Source organism: Mya arenaria, chromosome 12 (genome assembly GCF_026914265.1).
Source record: "Mya arenaria isolate MELC-2E11 chromosome 12, ASM2691426v1".
NCBI lineage: Eukaryota > Metazoa > Mollusca > Bivalvia > Myida > Myidae > Mya > Mya arenaria.
The window spans coordinates 43,408,571-43,428,907 of record NC_069133.1 but is presented as its reverse complement, the minus strand read 5'-3'; the positions used below and the strand labels follow the sequence as shown (position 1 = coordinate 43,428,907).

General features: G+C 37.8%; 1 protein-coding gene and 1 long non-coding RNA gene across 3 annotated transcripts; both read left to right on the top strand.

Annotated features, from left to right (window-relative positions):
* Window positions 1-4,826: 4,826 nt before the first annotated feature.
* On the top strand, window positions 4,827-19,854 carry LOC128210177 (uncharacterized). 2 transcript variants are annotated; one of them, XM_052914354.1, is made up of 2 exons: window positions 4,827-5,625; window positions 17,630-19,854. In XM_052914354.1, the coding sequence occupies exons 1-2, from the start codon at window positions 5,543-5,545 to the stop codon at window positions 19,029-19,031; spliced, it is 1,485 nt and encodes a 494-aa protein (XP_052770314.1). In that variant the 5' UTR covers window positions 4,827-5,542; the 3' UTR covers window positions 19,032-19,854. The 2 variants fall into 2 exon arrangements, with proteins under 2 accessions (XP_052770314.1, XP_052770315.1); XM_052914355.1 differs by lacking the exon at window positions 4,827-5,625 and adding an exon at window positions 7,564-7,697.
* Window positions 7,717-10,280, top strand: LOC128210178 (uncharacterized). The gene is made up of 3 exons (XR_008257110.1): window positions 7,717-7,997; window positions 8,626-8,795; window positions 9,109-10,280. It is a non-coding gene; the product is annotated as an uncharacterized LOC128210178 (long non-coding RNA).
* Window positions 19,855-20,337: the final 483 nt, after the last annotated feature.

The following is a 20,337-nucleotide window of genomic DNA, read 5'->3' as shown; positions in this document are numbered from 1 at the left end:
AAAAACTATTTTTCTCTGGCCTCAGAAATATAATCAGTCCGATCGCTCCCAGTCTTTTATAATAATGCGTTTATACAATATCTAGTGGGGTATCCCGTTAATGATCTCCTGCTTAATAACATAACTACTTTTAATCGTTTAATCCATATCTAATATAGAAGATGAATAGGTTTAAGAATAACTATCGGCTTAGAGCTGCTGTCAAGTAGTCAATAGGTTTAAAATACAATTGTGTCGGAAAATTCCTTTCTAAAATTCATTTTTATTCAGTTCTTCACTATAATGGGATCATTATCAGTTGGATGTACATTCCGTTCTTTTTATCCGGTAGGTGGTTTTGATAAAAAAAAAATACTTTTAGTGTAGAGGATAACGCATGTATGTGTTCATTTCACTATTAATATCACTTTCTGTATTCATGGCATATAATTAAGTATTATCACTGAACTGTTTTATTACATGTACTTTCGTGTCTTCACTAAACTTTAAAATATTCATCTTTGACATATTTGTAGGTGTGTAGACAATATTAGTTTTATAATGCATGTGCTTTCAACTAACCATGGTGACAAGTATTGTTATTGATTACCTGTTCATTAAAAAATCTCCGGTTTGTAAATTATACGATATGACGTAAATTACGCGACAAAATTTAAAAACAACGCGCGGACCTGATAGAAAGCATTGCTTGTTATTTAATTATAATATATCGCAAACCGTCATGATTGTTTTCGCACCTACAACTCGATCTACAGTTCGAAAAAAGGAAAATGTGTGAAATCCGACCACAGGGACTGAAATAAGGGGTTCGACATAGCGAAAAAAAATTGAGATAGAAAAATCGACATAAGCAGAATTATTTTATATAGAATAGGAAGGAATAAATTCGGGCCCGATGAAAAGTTCGACACAACCGGTAAATCGAGATATCCGATGTCGACATAGCGAGTTTGGACTGTATATCGAACACTATAGTGAAGCATTTTTACATGTTGTTTCCTGGTGACCATAAACAATGTTGGTATCGTTTGAAAGGGCATTGATTGTTGCTTACTAATGTATAAAATAAAGGAGAAACACTTTGTTATTCATAAACTTATTGCAGCTTGTAAGTAGATTCAAGATTAAAGATTAAACTTATTTATTAAGTAACTTGAACACAAAGTGTTCCTCGTTACATGATAGATTTAATACATTCAATAAAACATTTACTCAACAATAACATAGGTTTGAAATCTCAGACATAAAAAATGAACTGATAATCAATATTTTAACATAAAACTAAAAGATAAAAGTAAGTAAGTTGTTTATTTTAGTGGCATGTGCATAACACAAATGATATTCACAATACAAATATAAATGATGATAACACCCTTAAGTCACCTTAATGTTAACAAATCTGAAGCATTGGTTCAAAAAATAGACATATATAAGTATGTAAGTTGCAGTGCTTGTATTTGTGTTATTATTTACATCAGCTTAAATCGGACGCGAAATGGTCTAACTTGCTATGTTTTAAGGCCAAAAAAGCTCGTTCGTATTTTTAGTGCCATTATGTTATTTTAAATATGCCGTTCGTCTACACATTAACCCTTTCCATGACTCCAAAATAATATGGAGTCATCAGGCATTCGTGCACAATTCACTAGTTTCAAGTTTTAGTATACCCAAGCCCCAACCATGAACATATGAGTTAACTTGTAAAATATAGGAGGTAACCGTGGCAACAAGTGCATGGTATATACACAAAGATGAAATGAAACAGTTAACCTTATCTACTGGTTTAAGATTAATGCCTTTTAATACTTAATTAAATCTTGAGTAAAGCAAGGTATTATTATATTCGCTATAAAGTACTCATTGTACACTGGAACCACTAGTGGATCGGGGGGGGGGGGGGGGTCGCACCTGGTGTTTACCTTAAAATCGTCCAAGTTTACCCTTTTCAACATAGGACACACAAGTAATAAAATACGCTCAAAATGCACCGTTTCGGACTAAACAATGTGAACAATTTCTAGGGAAAGTAACCCCAACCCCCACCACCCTGCCATCACTTCAACCATAAAAATATCGGTTCTGAAGGAGGGGTGCAGGTCAAAAGGTTACGCCCCTTAGCTTCACACCCTGTAACGTCAATTCCTTGATCCTCTCCTGGAAACGAATTTAAGCATAGCCATTTACTACAAAGAAATTAACCTTAGCGTTCCGACTTTTAACTTCAGGGGTGTAGCTAGCCCTCTATTCATGTGGATTTATAATTGTGCTAGGCGGGTTCTGGGGCATACCCCCTCGGAAAATTTTGAAAACCATCGTGAAATCTGGTGCATTATGGGCGTTTTGGGGTGCTTTAAAAGTACTGGAAAATGGACAGTTGAATGATCTTGTAGTCAAGTACGCATGCTGCAACTTTGGCCGATATTTTTGTCAGATTCATGTGGATTCAGCCGCGTACTCGCGTAAAGGTAGCTACCTTACTTATTAAGTTTTTAAAAAGGGATAAAAAGCTTTTCACATAATTTAAACTGTACATCGGATATCTTTAATAGCATCAAAACAATGTATAAATTGTACCTGGGGTTATTCATAAGAAAACATATCTAAATTATTTTTCTCCTATTGGTGTAGATACTAATATGTCTGAACACAATACTATAAAGGCGGTGGGTATCAAAATCAATGTCATAGTTGAATGTTTATCATGTCATTCTGTTCACTAAGTGATATTTCATGTATTTCCGTGTCTTCACCAAACATGCAAATATTCAACTTGGACAGGTTTGTAAGTGTGTAAAATTGACAAGATAAGTAGTATAGTGAATGCGCCGCTCAACTATCTATAGTGACAACTATTTGAGTGATGACCTGTTCAATATTATCTGATGTGTAAATTATACGCTGAAATACGAATTACAGGACAAAAACAAAACAAAAAAACGCGCGGACCGGATTGAGAGCATTTTTGTAATTTATTTATAAACACATAGCAAAAACAAAGTGCCGAAATGTTTTTAATTCTACATATTCGACTGGTGAACGGTTGATGAACGGTAATAACAGAGTATTATATTCTATTTTCATTACAATACAGGTTGATAAGTTCATTCAATGTATCGCCAGCATAACCATTGAAATGGAATGATCCCTCATTACCGACTTATTTTTATTGTGAAGCGTGTTTAGTTGTTTAACTTAAATATGTTTTTGAACTCGAATGTTTGGTTATCTGCCATGATTCTGCATTCGAGTATCTATTCAGCATAACAAGTATGATAAAGCAGTCGATGAAAAACTTTCTTTCAAAAGTGAATGTCGTGCTGGCACGTCATTGCAAAACGGATTCATTTTTGAATTTCCAGTTTCCAATGTCGTGCCGGCAAGACATTTGTTTTTAAATGACCAATGGCCAATGTCGTGCTAGTACGATTTTCATTATCGAATGGCTAATGTCGTGCCAGCACAACTTTCATCTTTTAATGCCCGATGTCCAATGTCGTATATTTAGTTTAGCTAACTTCACATAGCTGTAGCATTTTATGTTTTAAAAAAAATGATAACCCTTCCATTGAAATAGAATAACCAAGGCGTACCAATCGCTTGTAAATCAATAACGAATGAATCTGCGTTAAGTGGGAGACGTACTTTGTTGATTTTGTGGTATCATTTGTGAATTCAACAAAGCAAATGAATGTTTGCTACTTCGTGTTCGCATTGGAATGATTTAAAACAAGTATGTGGTCATGGTCAATTTACACCCATGAGGTCGTGGGTTCGTGCCCTACCAAAGGAAAGAACTCTTAGCCACTAAAGAAAGGACATTAACCAGGAAAATGACTCGAATATTATAAGTCTTCATCAATGATAATGATGACGGATGTGTTGTTGTTGTTGTTGGTGGTGGTGGTGGTGGTGGTGGTGGTGATGATGATGATGTTGTTGTTGTTGTTGTTGTTTTTGATGATGATTATGATGAGTGATGATGATGAGTGATGATGAGTGATGATGATGATGATGATGATGATGATGATGATGATGATGATGATGATGATGATGATGATGATGATGATGATGATGATGATGATGATGATGATGATGGTGGTGGTGGTGGTGGTGGTGGTGGTGGTGGTGGTGGTGATGAAGATGATGATGGTTCATTGAACATTTTAAATGTTTATTTTATGCACCAGTCAATTGTAACCACGCACGCCCTCTCCCCCCCCCCTCCCCCAAAGTCTGGGGGTATACCGGGGATAGCCGGGGAAAAATGGGCCGTGTTTTTACCTTTTACCTTGGCCGGGAATGTGCCTACCTTAGAGTCCCTGGGGTGCGGGGCATTTGGCGGGGATTTTACCAGCAGTTTGTCCCTGCAGGACGGGGATCTTACCCGGGCTTGGCTGGACCGAAAGTCAAAGTCCTTGCTATTCCCCGGACCCTGGGGGCGTGGTTACAATTGACTGGTGCAATACCATTTATTATTTCATTTATTTACTTATTCGAAGGACGCTTTTCGGTTGTACCGGCTATCAAAACTCGTTTTTACCAATCGACAGCTTGCAATAAAATATATATATTGATTCTACCATCATTAAATTCGTTACATGCATATTATTAAACATTTTGTAAGACCCCCGACTTTCTTTTAAAACAATTTTCAATAGTCCTTGATTTTGTATATAAATTTATTATCAAGTTTACAATCAGTGTATTGTTACCAAATGCGATATCAAATGACACATTATAGATTTCAAAATATTAAATAGTTTGATTGTAATACTTGAGACCTCTTCATATCAATTCTTAAGGAGTTTCCAGTATTTCGCCAACGATTCAACGTAAACTCAGTCAGCTATGTGCTTTAATATCAAAATAAATCTCTACCTTTTGAAAACAGCACTTAACATTAAAGCTCGAAAATAAATTTAAATTGATTTTCCAAAGGCTTTGTAGAGTGAACGGCTTGGCAACTCACAAGACTATGTTCAGGATTAATTTTGTGTAAATTGGTCGAGATTTAAAATCCGACATGCACTTTAAATTGCCGTGAAACAGTTGTCTTAATAATTATAATACTACGTTATTTCGTAGTCTATTTTTATTCATTGGTATCTTGGATAAACAAAAATGGTCAGAAGTTCTTCAAAATTTGGATTTTGTGAAATATTAAAACAGTGATGGTGGAAAGAAAGTTTCCGTAAAATGTTGCCGAACGGACAGGCCGCTTTCATTGTGTGGATAATATTTAAAACAAACAATATTATTATTACAGTGTATTAGTTGCAAAGTTTAAGTTTCTACCCCGTGACTAATTGTTAAATTTGGGGTCTGTAAACAGGATCTTAAAAGTACAAAGATATGGATATATAATTTATTTCTGGATCTTTTACGGATTTGTGCTGATATTCAAATAAACGCTTATTCGAGATGATATTGACCCCTTATCTCGAATCTAAAAGTTGTGAGTGCGTATAATTAGGGGCCTGTTTTAGAGAAAAAGAAACAACATAATCCAGCAGAGAATCCATCGAACAAGCGGTCGCAAGATATGACGGTGAATCCACTGTCAGTAAAGCCTCCGGCTCAAGCTGGAAAACTGTCCTCTCCACGCTATCCTTGGCACGAAACAAGGTCAGGTTGCACACCACCATAAATCGTTATGGGTTACAGACTACTAAATAAATTATCTATTTAATCTATAGACAATTGCCAATTGGCAAGCAAATTAACACTTATTTTTAGTGCTTCAAGACCCAAAACACCGTATATGGGGGGGAAGCTCCACTTGTATATTTAGCATTAAACAACGTTAGAAGCAAAGTTACGTTTCTTACTAGAAAAATCAAATTAGTTGAACATTGTGCAAACATTGTGGGGAAAATGCCAAAAAAGTAGATCCAGCACGTTCAGTCTGAGTTTAAAATCACAAATCATTCAACTTCAAAATCTGTTACTATCGAAAGGTACAAATGGTCTGATATGGTATAACCATGCTTGGATTCACGGTTATGTGTTAATTAAAGAAAAAAGGCATGTCACAATGAGTAGGCACTTCCGAATTGGTGTAGTTTGCACGGTATAAGTCGGCTATCTTCGGATTGATCGAAGATAGCCGACATATACGGCAAATTACACCATTTGCATTTACACCATTTACAGTACCTACTCATTGTTACCTGCCTTAAAAGTCGGTTATCTCCGGAATGATCGAAGACGTGGCGGATCTGTGGTCTAATGGTAATGCACCAGTCAATTGTAACCACGCCCCCCCCCCCCCAGGTCCGGGGGTAGCCGGGGAAATGGGCCGTGTTTTTACCTTTCAGGTGGCCCCGCAGTGCCGGGTGAATGCGGTGGTTTTGTCTTCGCTTTAGATATAGAGGGGAATGGGCCTTACCTAGGGTCCCTGGGATGCGGGGGCATTTGGCGGGGATTTTACCATCTGTTTGTCCCCGCAGGGCAGGGAGTTTAGCCGGGGTTGGCTGGACCCAAAGTAAAAGTCCCCGCTATTTCCCGGACCTGGGGGGGGGGGCGTGGTTACAATTGACTGGTGCATAACACACTTATCTGTCAATCCTGGGGTCGCAGGTTCGATTTACCGCCGCATCACTAAACAAATACTAATTGTCTTCCATGAGGAACGGTAAATGGGGGGGGGGGTCCTGTGTGACCGTGCTAGATTGATGACAATTATCGAGCGTGGTTAATTTGGCTCGTATCTCTAGTTAACACTTCTACGGCCATTTCCGATTGGGTCATTTCGAAATTTGTACTAATCGGTTTGGTATATTTACTAAGAAGTATATCGGCACTGAATATGTGTAGTGCCAAACGACGGCGTGGTAATTTAAGGTATCTGCTGTACAAGTAAGCTCGTCAATTCATCAAGCTATGGGCAATATAATAATTTTGGATGCCCGTTGACCACATGCATTTTTGTTATTACTTGAAATGGTATTACTTTCTGATTACTTATATGTAAACCTAACGACATATATAAGGGACAAAGTAATTGCAGGTTGTATATTTTCTGCCTATGGGGCTTGAAATGACCTATTTGCAATCTTTGAACGCGAAAATGCTGGTTTGTAATATATTGCTCGGTATATTTAAAAAAAAAAATATTCCTTCGGTACAACTCAAAGCCTTTCAAATGATACTAAAACAATATTGGCATGGTCGACATGCATAGATATTCGCGTAAGGATAGGTTTTATGGAAGGGAATATCCGCCAGGACATTCATACTGCTAAATGACATTGTGATGTTATTAACTTGTTTATGCGTTCTACAACATGACAACTGCATTTTAGTTTCTTACATTTGATATACAAGTAATTCATCTTTCTTGCTTCTTATTGTTAAGGAAACAATACTTTCATGAATATCATTAATTCTTGCATGATATTCACAAGTGCGTTCAACCTTTTTGTTTGCTTACTGCAATATTGAAATGTTTATTTATACTATTCATAACTGCATTCTATGTTTTTCTTCGCGCCTACTGAATGTAACGAGCAATTAACTTCCTTGTGGATCTTTCGTAATTCTTAACTTGATTGTTACTGCCTTTTGGAATTTACATTATTCATGTTTGCAGCCATTTTGTTCTTTTTTATAGAACAGTTTCCCTGAAAAAAAAATAAACCAACACACACGGCAGTAATAAATATGTAAATTTGCAGTACAACGAAAATTTTATTCTGGTAAGTGCATCATAACATTACAGGGAACCAATAAAAATGTCAAATTCTAGCGCAAATTACTATATACGGGAGACCACTCTCGACAGCAAATTCAGGTGTTCGGCAGTTTCCGTGGGTTAAACGGTGAGAGAGTCCAAACTTACCCGTCTACTTCCGTACTTGTGTTGTTTTCGTTGGAAATGATGATGCGGGAAGTTTTGTCTTCAAATGAGTTATTATCAACAAACGAATAGATCGTTCGATTGAAATTACAGAACATACACTACTACTGACTGACAGGGATATATCCTGTCGGCAAAGGTAATTTTACAAGCTTTAAAAGCCTTTTCGATGCCTATTTCGTATTGACATTTTCTGTTTGCATACGGAACACATTATATAAAATAAAAAAATGATAGAAATCAATATGTGACGTTTAATGAGTAGTACTACTCTTACCTTAGACTTAGTCAGTTCGTACCCTAGTCATCTCATATGCTGTTTGGTCAACTGGTTCTTGAAAGTTGGATATGTGTGTTGATTATGCACCAGTCAATTGCAACCACGCCCCCACCCCCATGGTCCGGGGAATAGCAGGGACTTTGACTTTCGGTCCAGCCAAGCTCAGCAAAGTCCTCACCCTGCAGGGACAAACTGCTCGTGAAACCCCCGCCAAATGCCACCGCACCCAAGGGACCCTAGGAAAGGCCCATTACCCACTATATTTGGCGGGAAGACAAAACCACCGCAGTCACCCGGCACTGCGGGGCCACCTGAAAGGTAAAAACACGGCCCATTTCCCCGGCTATCCCCGGTATACCCACGGGCCTGGGGGCCCGTGGTTACAATTAACTGGTGCATTATTATGTAGTGTTAAATTATATACCCATGTACATGTTAAATAAACAATGCATCTCATACTATTTATTATAATTAAATTTGCTATTAGGAGCTGGTCATGGACCTTTGCCGTCCTTTATCCAGAGCCTTCCACAGCGATGGCAGATATATCGCTGCTTGGATCAACACTTGACCACGCTGTTGAGTCCAGGATCTCAGTGGCAGCCATGACAACATCAACAGAATGACATCCACATACATTTTGCACCTCTTCCTTGTGTAAGAATAAACTTTCCAAGACCTCAGCATCAACATTTCTGTATTTAAAACTAAAAATAATAACCTGTTTAAAACATATTAGTTAATAAATAATTATATACAGACAAAGTAAATTATATCATTTGTTTCATAAATGTGTTTTATTTTAAATGCTGTAAACGCCATAGCTTCATACCTGTAAAATTACTGTTTAATGATTTAATTGTATATGGGTAACATTTGATGTAACATCACTTAATGGATTTTTTTTTACAAAAAAGTCATTGCGAATATGAACAGTTTTCAAATGAGTACATGTACATTTAAATTGCAGGCTGTCAGATTGAAACATCTCTACTCTGACAGAATGAAGTGAATGAATCCCCAGGATTGTTCCTCAGGAAAATCTCTTCAACAGGCTGTTGACAGTTTGCATGCTCTTTGGATGGAATTACCTTAGCTTGGCTTGCAGAGAATCTGTTATTTAAAAAAACTGGGCTGCTTTGTGTTATTGATTTATTGACCTTAAATGTATTTTATATGTATTTTGCCACTATTGTAAAAAAACAATGGGCATATACACTAGCATATGTTTGCAAACAGACACATTTTATTTTTGTAAATATCTTGAAAATACATTTTGTAGGTTGACCTCAGACCATGAAAGATTAATGGTAGGTTATCTTTGACCAGAACATGACCAGTATTGTTTTTGAAGTTTGTTGGCCATCACGGTCATGGCAAAGAGTAATTATTCTGCACAATGACTCTTAATTTATTTGACCTTATACCATTGATATTTAGTGATTGATATATCAGTCCAACACATATGTAACAGGGTCCTGCTGAAATTCAGCAAGAGCTTATTAGCATTGCAAATCATTATTTGTGGATGTAACTGTAAATACTATTACGCTTTGTGTCAGAAACTTGACCTTCACAAATTAGGGTCATTGTTGATCTTATCTTGTTTCATTATTTTGCATGTTTTGTCTCAGAAGCATCCTTCATTTAAGATTAAACAATAGAACAGATCTCAATTGTGTGAAAAACTGCTGAAAATTTTAATTTTCTTAAAGCGTCTATAGGTAACTTTTGTAGCCATAAAACATAAATTATTAATTCAAGGGGGTGAAAGCAAAAAGGTTCTATCTGCTTCTTTATTTAATGTCACTTGGAACCTTTTTGCATTCACCCATGTTATTGGAAATTTAAGAAAAAACTATCTGATCTTTTGACAGCAGTCATATATATCACTGTTTTCTAGACATCTAGCAAAAAATACCTCATTCCAAGACAATTAAGATGTCAAATCAGTTGATCCGGCTGTGAGAGAGCAGCTTAAAACAAAGACTATATGATATGTTATGTTTCAGAGTCAATGTTTTTGTATAATTATATAAAAAGTTTTGCATTTACATGTTATTAAATCTGTGTAATTTATTCAACTTGCTTATTATGTCAATATTGTAAAAAGGTTATAAAATAGGCTAAATATGCACCATGCACATGAATTGTTTAAAATCACCCTGAGCCTCACTGCAAACATTTAAAACTGTGTAATTTTCATCTCTGAGGGAGAGGCATGTGTCAAAAGGTTGCGCCCTTAGTCATCCCCTCTTATATCAATTCCTGCTTGTACTAGTATTTAATATCAGGAAATCACTGGTATAAATTAATAGTAAAACATTCTTTATGGTCAAAAGTCAATATTACAGTCATTGCTTTTTAACCAAATTATTTTAATAAATTTATGTAAGATCTTTGCACATACTGACAGATAATTGTCTTAATTAGTTAAATGAACAATAAAAGGTTAAAATGCAGTCATATTTGACTGACTTTTAAAAAAGCCCAGTGTACAGCTAAGGCGAAATGTTTTTTTGTTTGTTTCCACAAACCTGACTGATCACTATTTTTTCTGCTGGACCTACACTTTTTTGCTGTAGTGTGTACCGGTATTTGTTTTCTTAATTTCCCCCAAAAAACGTGTTTTTTAGTGAACATGTAAAATTTTAACCATGTTAACAAGCTTGACCATTTGAAGAATAAGGAGGCTGTTGGTGTCCAGTTCAAGGTTTGGGGCAAGTTGGCATTTTCACTTAAAACTCCAATACCTGTTACACAGTTGTTCAGGACCATCACACTACATGTACACTCTATAATCTTCAAAGATATCTCAGGTAGTCATGATCAACTCTTCAAAGATACCTCAGGTAGTCACAATCATCTCTTTATAGATACCACAGGTAGTCATGATTACATTTTCATAGAAACCCCAGATAGTCATGATCAACTCTTCATAGATACCCCAGGAAGTCATGATCAACTCTTAATAGATATCCCAGGTAGTCATGATCAACTCACCATAGATATCCCAGGTAGTCATGATCAACTCTTTATAGATACCCCAGGTAGTCATTATCACCTCTTCATAGATATCCCAGGTAGTCATGATCACCTCTTCAAAGAGACCCCAGGTAGTCATGGTCACCTCTTCATAGATACCCCATGTAGTCATGGTCACCTCTTCATAGATACCCCAGGTAGTCATGGTCACCTCTCAAAGATACCCCAGGTAGTCATGGTCACCTCTTCATAGATACCCCAGGTAATCATGGTCACCTCTTCATAGATACCCCAGGTAGTCATGTTCACCTCTCAAAGATACCCCAGGTAGTCATGGTCACCTCTTCATAGATACCCCAGGTAGTCATGGTCACCTCTCAAAGATACCCCAGGTAGTCATGGTCACCTCTTCATAGATACCCCAGGTAGTCATGGTCACCTCTCAAAGATACCCCAGGTAGTCATGGTCACCTCTTCATAGATACCCCAGGTAATCATGGTCACCTCTTCATAGATACCCCAGGTAGTCATGTTCACCTCTCAAAGATACCCCAGGTAGTCATGGTCACCTCTTCATAGATACCCCAGGTAGTCATGGTCACCTCTTCATAGATACCCCAGGTAGTCATGGTCACCTCTTCATAGATACCCCAGGTAGTCATGATCACTTTTCAAATATACCCCAGGTAGTCATGGTCACCTCTCAAAGATACCCCAGGTAGTCATTATCACCTCTTCAAAGATATCCTTTTGTAACGATGCAGTTGTGCAAGCATACTTTAAGACTACGATCCAATAGGCTGGTCGAGGGGAGATCAATGCAAACTGTACATGGATGGTTTGTGTGGTAAGGAGCCCGCTTTTTCAAGGGAAAGTTCTGTGATTAGTTAAACAACAGGTCAAATTACTGATGGTGTAATAGTAAAAGTTAGTGTTTTTTCGATGTATGAAGTTGAATGATAAGCCATAGCTGACTTTAAAGGAAATTCACTTGGTGGTTTAAGCCTGAACAGACGCCAAGATCAATCAATGCTTCAGATCCTAGATCTAACGTGATTTGCAAACAGAAGTGTATAATAGTTACTGTGTACTTTCAGAAGAATTAATTGGTGACACAATTCACATTAGTTCCACTTTATGTTGATATTTCCATGCAGATAAGTAACCATACTTGTATGAAAAACTATTTCTTAATTTCACCAAGCATAGAAAACTACCTACAATGGAAGTGTTTTTTGTCACAGACTCAATCATGTCATCAAAAATCCACACAATTCTTTCATATTATTTCAATCTTCTCTTCAACTTTGGCCCATTTCAGATGAACTTTTTTCAAAGCACAGAAAAAAAAGACCTTCATCATATAGTTTCTTGTAATTCCTTAAGGTGAATCCAATTCTGTTTATCTAGTAGTTTCTTCATATAATTTCAATATTCTCTTTAATTTTGGCCCATTTCCGTTGAACATTTTTTTAAAGCACAGTAAAAAGACTTTCATCATATAGTTTCTTGTAATTCCTCAGGTGAATCCAATTTTGTTGATCTAGTAGTTTCTTCATATAATCCAATCTATTTTTGTAGATCATCTTCTTAATTTGATGTTCTTGTAATATCTCAGGTTAATCCAATTGTTGATTTAGTAGTTTTCTTCACATAATCCAACCTATTCTTGTAGATCTCTTTCTTAATCCAATGGTTTTCTGACGTTTTCTCTACATGTAATCCCATTTTTATGTTTTTTCACTAAATTAAAAGTTATCTGTTTCTTTACACAACCAGTTAATTAAGACTTTCTTTCAAGTCTTTACTGATTCTAACCATATTTCTTCAATAAATCCTGTGTATTATCTGTAGACTTCAAAATCAAGCAACATTATTTTAATTTCATAGTTTTTTCAACTGAATCAAACTTAACATAACTTTTGAATCCAAAATCCAATCTTAGGTCAATGATTCCAGGTATTCAGTTGATAAACTGCATTGTTTAAGATTTAGAACTTCACATCAGGTGTCATCACCATAACTATTCATATGAAGGCATATATATATACCAAGTTTTCTAGATGTAGTCCTTTAATTAAAGTGAATCGCTTATGTTTTTGGACCAAAAATTAGTTTTCCTGGTATTGCATCTGAAAACACTTACTTTATCATTGTTTTATGATATAAAAATTGCAGAAAAAAATACAGTGCTTAAAACAGTATTTCGGTTTTAGTGGGGTTCGAAACCACGCTGGTAAAACCAAGAAAACAGTAGAAAACAGCCGGCTAGTCCACAAAACCACCAGGACTTTAACAAAAATGGTGGATATGTTGACCTGTTAAGGAAACATTCATAATATCATGTGATAACATGACTAATGCATTTAAAATTGTGTTCATCAAAATGATATTGGAGCAAATATCAACATTTTCTGAAGGTTCCAGCTTTTGGTAATTTTGTTTTAACACTCCTTATGATTTGCCACTCTTTATTTCGGAATTAATTTAAAAAAAGTGCATTTGACAAATCATGAGCAGGTCACTTTAAAACATATCCCCTAGCAATGGTCACCAGTATAGAAATAGACGGTCAGTTGTCTAACAGCAGCACCTTAAAATGTGTATGTCAACTATGAACATCAGTAAAAATGGTCATATGTCATCTACAGTGCTTTAGAACGTGCCCCCCCAGCTATGATCACCAGTATAGAGATTAGTGTTGTGTCGATGATTGATTATAATCGACAATTGATCAGAAAGACCTACGTCGGCAACAATCGATAGTGAAATTAGAACAATCGATTATGGAAACAAGGGATGTAGTCGCTACTGACTTATTTTCTTTTTCTGGTTAATTCTAGTTAATGTTGAAATGTAGAGGTGTTACTATATGCTAATTTATTTAGTCAGATTCTAAACAAGGCAGTAAGTCACTACAGACCTTATTTCAAATTTTCTTTGTAATTTAACTACTAAAGGATTGGTTCTCAACTTCTCATGTTAATGGTTTGAAAGAGGTTTATAAGACATGTTACGGTTTACTTCATACCGTGTAACAATTTAGTTTTCTCAGTTTTTTGAAAGAAAATTTCTTGCAAAACATAGAATATTCAACTGCTTGTTGTTATTCTTGTTACTGACTGAATAATAAAAATTATTATAAAATAAAATAATATTATGCACCAGTCAATTGTAACCCCCCCCCCCCAGGTCCGGGGAATAGCGGGGACTTAGACTTTCGGTCCAGTTAACCAAGGCTAAAATCCCTGCCCTGCGGGTACGAACAGATGGTTAATTCCCCGACAAATGCCCCAGAACCCCAGGGACCCTAGGTAAGGCCCATTTCCGGTTATATTTAAAGCGAAGACAAATCTACCGCATTCACCCGGCACTGTTGGGCCACCCGAAAGGTAAAAACAAGGCCCATTTCCCCGGTTATCCCTGGTATACCCCTGGACCTGGGGGGCCGTGGTTACAATTGACTGGTGCATAACCTGTCAGTGTATCATGTATGGCTATGCTCTACTGAACAGATTATTTGCATCAATGGCTTAATTTGGTAATATTATGCACCAGTCAATTGTAACCACGCCCCCCCCCCCCCCCCAGGTCCGGGGAATAGCCGGGACTTTGACTTTCGGTCCAGCAAATCCCGGGTAAAATCCCCGCCCTGCGGGGACGAACTGATGGTTAAACCCCGGCCAAATGCCCCCCGCACCCCAGAGACTCTATATAAGGCCCAATCTCCACTAAATTTGGCGCTATGATAAAACCACCGCGGTCACCTGGCCCTGCGGGGGCACCTGGAAGTAAAAACACGGCCCTTTTCCCCGGCTATCCCCCCGGACCTGGGGGGCGTTGTTTCAATTGACTGGTGCATAAATAACAAATATAATTACAAAAATATGTGATACCGTTCTTCCAAAATTCTTTGTACTCGGGCACAAACAGAACAATGTCTTGAATTTCCAACTTCTGTATTTTCTACCCTCATCACATGTGTGGTACACAGAAATCTTTGACCTAATTATGTAAACAAGCATCTGCCAAAATACACTCTGTCGTTTACTTAAATCCACACTGTCTCTAGTTATTTACGAAAACTCTCAACTGTCCGAATTGGGGTCCTATTCCGAAATGTTCACAGTGTTTTATGATAGTGTTATTGATACTGAACATATTTCTCTTCCTGACTAGGTTTTAACATTATTGGCACAATTAAATTGCATGAATTTTGCCAAATGCGCTTACCTAAATACTGATTTTTGATTGTTTTCGGTTTGGTGTTTTCGGTTTGTTGTTTGGTTGTGGTCGAATCCGTCTGGTATTTTTTTTCTAAGACACCGTGCATGGTTCATCGATTTTACGGAAACTGCCGGAAATTCTGGTTCCCAGCGTTATATGAATTACATATTACAAATGGTAAAGGCTCATTTGATTAACTTCATGTTGCTTAGTGCTTACTTAGTATTGTTTTCGCCTTGCATAACTTTCAATCGTTTAATGCCTAAACTACTATTACTTGATATCTAATAAATATACATCCAGCATATCAAAGAGCACAGAGAGCAAGTATAGATAGCAAAAGTAAGAATCCATTTGACAGATTTATGAATGAAACCTACAACAGGGACCTATATACAAAACAACAACAACAACGGGCAACAACTAAATGTTAACATGCATGTGTCAGTATTGAATAATGGAGGAACGATTTAATCAATTTCACAAAGTAAAACGTACAAAGCAATAAGAACTTGTTCGCATTAACATTTTAAGATGGCACAGAATGGATGCATTTGCCATTTACACGCAAGAATATGTGATTCACATACATCAAATAACACAAGGCAATATGCAATTGTCATTTAGCAGCATGCATGTCCTGGCGGATATTCCCTTCCATAAGGTTTATGACTAGGGATTCTTTAAAACAAACCGACGGACAACAACTAGAGAACGGTACTACAATTAACATTAAACTTTTGCGAAGTATTATACTTCTATCTCTGCCAATCTTTAAGGCCTGGTTTAAGCCTTCTACAAGTGACACCCCCTCCCAAATTTGTCTACAGTACATAACCTCTGTGTATTGATCTTAATCTACTTGCCTTGATTCCTGCTGTGCAGTTATAGAGGTTTTATTATAGAAATGGACCCTAAATGGCCCTGAGGCAATAAACGAATACACAGGAAATTGGCCACTACTGTGACACCAGTGCAATTAGCAGGAGATGCACAGCAGGAGATTATCATGCCAAACATTCCTTAAACTAGGCCTTTAAAGCAACGTTTTACTCAAACGATTGAAATATGCAATAAAATGCTTAATCTCGGATGTATATGGACGATTTACAAAATCAGAAATCGTAACATATAACTACGCTGTAAGTAGATCGCGTACTATTTTCAATTTAGCAGTTAAACTTATTGACTTTACTCTTGAGAATCTTATATTTTGTGCAATAACACACTTCACCGACAATCAATTCAAATTTAGACATAGAAAATACACGTTAAAACAGTATATTTATTAAATATTATTATTTAAAATTTAAACGAACTACTTCTTCTGATAAACCGGCATTCACCCGAGGTTGTTTTCGATGAAAAATGATTGAGGTGTTCCGAAAAAAAGTACACGAGACCTTAATGTTTTTATAAGCCTCACCTGTGGTCAACTATTATATTGTTTCATTTCTTGTTTTGTTTTCTTTATGAAGTAAAAAAAAAACATAATAAAATACATACCAATCAACTGCTGAACATATGGGTAGGGAAACGATAAACAAATGATTTATTGTGTGTGGCCTAGCGTACCTTGTAATACTTTTTTTTGCAACTTTTAAGTTAACAACTATCGATATTTTCTTAAAGACAAATGTAATAAAAAAAAATATTAGTCGTCTGCAGTTAGCACGTACTGTCATTGTTATACGTTGCTCCACTAATCTTTGATGACCGCAGATGGTTTCAATATCGATAAACGTGTCTTTGATTGTTCAATACCCCGAGATTGACGAGACTATTATAAAATATGAAATCCTCCGAGGTTGTTTTCGATGACAAATGGCCGAGGAGTTCCGAATGCTAGAAAGGCCTATTTTACAGGTCCTCTGACCCCAAAGCAGGAGTTCATCCCTTCAAACGATTGTTCACGCATTTACCAGTCGATGAAATGCAAGTTTAGTACTAGCCGACGGGGAAGGGGGGGGGGGGGTAGCAACACGCCCTCCATTCCCTACAATCTTCCAAGTTTACTTTATATGTCAATATCGCCGATATTATCGGAGAAAAAACTCTACGCTCAAAATGCACTATTTCGGACTAAAGTGAGTTTGTTGAACTTTTTTGGGGGAGTACCCCTCCCACCCCCACCCCCTTGAACAGTTTAAACCGTTCAAATATCGGTTCTAAGGAAAGGGCGAATATCAAAATATTGTGCCTCTATCGTCAATCTATGTGTTTACCCCTGATAAGTTCAGCATGAAACTTGTTTTAACAACCCTGTTTTATATTTGCAGGGCGGCTCCGGGTAAGATGCCCAATGCATCCACCGCATGTACTGGGTCCGTATCTACTTCCGGTGTGACGTCACCAATCGACAAGGAAACTCTCAGACGACAAATAGTCGGTCTCGCGGTTAAAAACGACTTTAAACCAGACGACAAAAGGAGCCCGCGGGAAATCTTTTTCCGCGATAGCACTGACCATAATATTACTTACCGTGATATCCCAAAGTGTGTGAAGAGTTCGAGCGTGACCTTTGACACTGCGTTGCATTTAAGTAGCCAAATCGAGCGGCCCCTACGTCGAACGCCAAGGAAGGTCAAGGCCGATCCTTTAGAGTTAAAAGCCCACGAGGAAAGCACGATGATTCGTGCAAATAAACAGGAAGTGCTACAGAACTCAATTCGACGGACTAAAACCACCATGGATAAAAGCGTCGATACAAAACCTCCTTTGGCAAAACCGAAACTTGTGAGATTCCGAATGGATGAACACACGATCGGAGACACTAAAATTCCGCTTGTGAATATTCGCGCGGTCAGTCCCGGGCCTACGAACGGTTTCAAACACACCGTCAAAACTGACGTCAGTAGTTCCTATGAGGTTAGGGGCAATGCAATAGCTCTCAAAAAGGAGGGATTAAAAGGGCTCGTTGAATACAGAGATTTATGCACTGAAAGTGAGAAACGCCAAAACTCGTTGCAGGCGTCTCTGAAAATATTCCGACGCAGAATAAAACTAAAACAAGATAAGTTTATACAGCCGAATGAGTCTACGGCAGACGATTACGTCATACATACTGCGCGTCCGACTTTCGGTGACACAGTGTCACCTTTGACGCCTTTGCCCCCGGGGCCGGCGGTTGATGAGCGCGGGGAGCCGCTGGCCGGCCGTCCGCTCTCCAGCGACGAGCACGTGCGGATACTGAAGTCGGCGCTCCATAACCGCCACCATGGCGGCAACGAAATCATTAAAGCCAAGGAAACGGATTTATTTGACAATAGTGAAATGTACAAAAACATAAAATGCTCATATAGACTCCCAGAAAACCCGAACTGGAGTAAAGAAGTCTCATTTAAGGACATGAAGGACGATTCAATCCCTAATGTTAAAACGTATGTTTTACAGGAAGACAGGATGAACCCGCATACCAAGTTTAAGAAAAATAATATCCAGAACGCGGTGACTCTAAATATTCATAATCTCAGTGTGCATAATTCAATCACTCGTGTCAATGGTCACAAGATGAGGGTGGGGGAGGGGGAGGTGAACTTTGACCCCCGGTTTGTCGACTGGCTTGAAGACTCGCTCAGTAATTCTCGGTCGTTAAGCAAGAGTGCGAGTTTATTGACGGACGATACGTTAGAGCCATGCATCACACCGTCCGTTAAAAGGCGAGTGGCCACTAAGACATGACCTTATTTATAAGCGTCATAGAAGTCATTTTACTTCATGATAACTTTAAGAATATATATCTGATCATCATTTTTTAATCATTAGCCCGATTGTTCAGAACGTTGCTAAAGGTGTCAATGTGATTAACGTCATTGTTTTTAACTTTTAACGTGACGGTGCTTATGATGTGCTCATAAATTCAGATAAAACATGTAAAGTCTAAGCAGTTATCTCAAATCATGTTATGCATCAGTCAATTGTAACCAGGCCCCCCCACCCCCCAGGTCCGGGGGTATACCGGGGACAGCCGGGGAAAAGGGCCGTGTTTTTTCCCTTTCAGGTGGCCCCGCAGTGCCGGGTGAATGCCGTAGTTTTGTCTTCGCGTAAAATATAGCGGGGAATGGGCCTAACCTTGGGTCCCTGGGATGCGGGGGCATTTGGCGGGGATTTTACCATTAGTTCGTTCCCGCAGGGCGGGGATTTTACCCGGGGTTGGCTGGACCGAAAGTCAAAGTCCCCGCTATTCCCCGGACCTGGGGGGGGGGGCGTGGTTACAATTGACTGGTGCATTAGTGAAAGTGCAGATAATAAGTGTTCCCATGAAACTTCCAGAGCAATACAGATTTGAAAGTTAACAATGATGTTATTAACAGCGTTGTTAATTTTAACAATGATCTGAACAATCGGCTCTATGACATTAGCTTCATTGTGAATAATGCGATCTAGCTGGGTATTGGTGTATTTTACCCCTACAGGCGCAAAATGTTACCCTAAGAAATGATGATTTATGAAAAAGACAGCGAACAGGATTAACAGTGCTATATTGCTGAGAACAGATATTAAACCTCATACAATTATACCAAATATACAACAAAAATAAAATTGTTGTTATTGTGTTTTATTTTATTTTTATTTTTTCAAGCTTGCATTAAATTTTGTGTCCACTGATTGGACATCATCGTCTACATAAAGTTCTGAAAGAATGTGTTAGACTAATGACCTTATTTTGACCCGATATTACCCCAAAACGAACTTCATCTAGATTTTATAAAATTAAACGTTATGGTCGAGTTTTATCAATCTATGTGAAAAAAGCATTTTAACGTGTTTAATCATTTGACCTTGTGACCTAGTTTTTGGCCTAACAGAACAATAATCATACTTGGCGTACATTTCATAGAAACAAACATTCTGATCAAGTTTAACGAAGATTTGAAATTACAAGTATCTTCCGTGGCCGAGAGTGTCAGATAGGTTGATCCCAACCTGAGCGTACGGTGTTTTGCGGAAACGAGGTTTAAAGAGTTTCCCCAGAGCACCCTGCGCG

Excerpts from the sequence above, each read along its gene's own strand:
- LOC128210177 (XM_052914354.1), top strand. The coding sequence starts at position 5,543 with ATGACGGTGAATCCACTGTCAGTAAAGCCTCCGGCTCAAGCTGGAAAA. Across the intron at positions 5,626-17,629 it reads TATCCTTGGCACGAAACAAG|GGCGGCTCCGGGTAAGATGC; the intron begins GTCAGGTTGCAC and ends TTATATTTGCAG.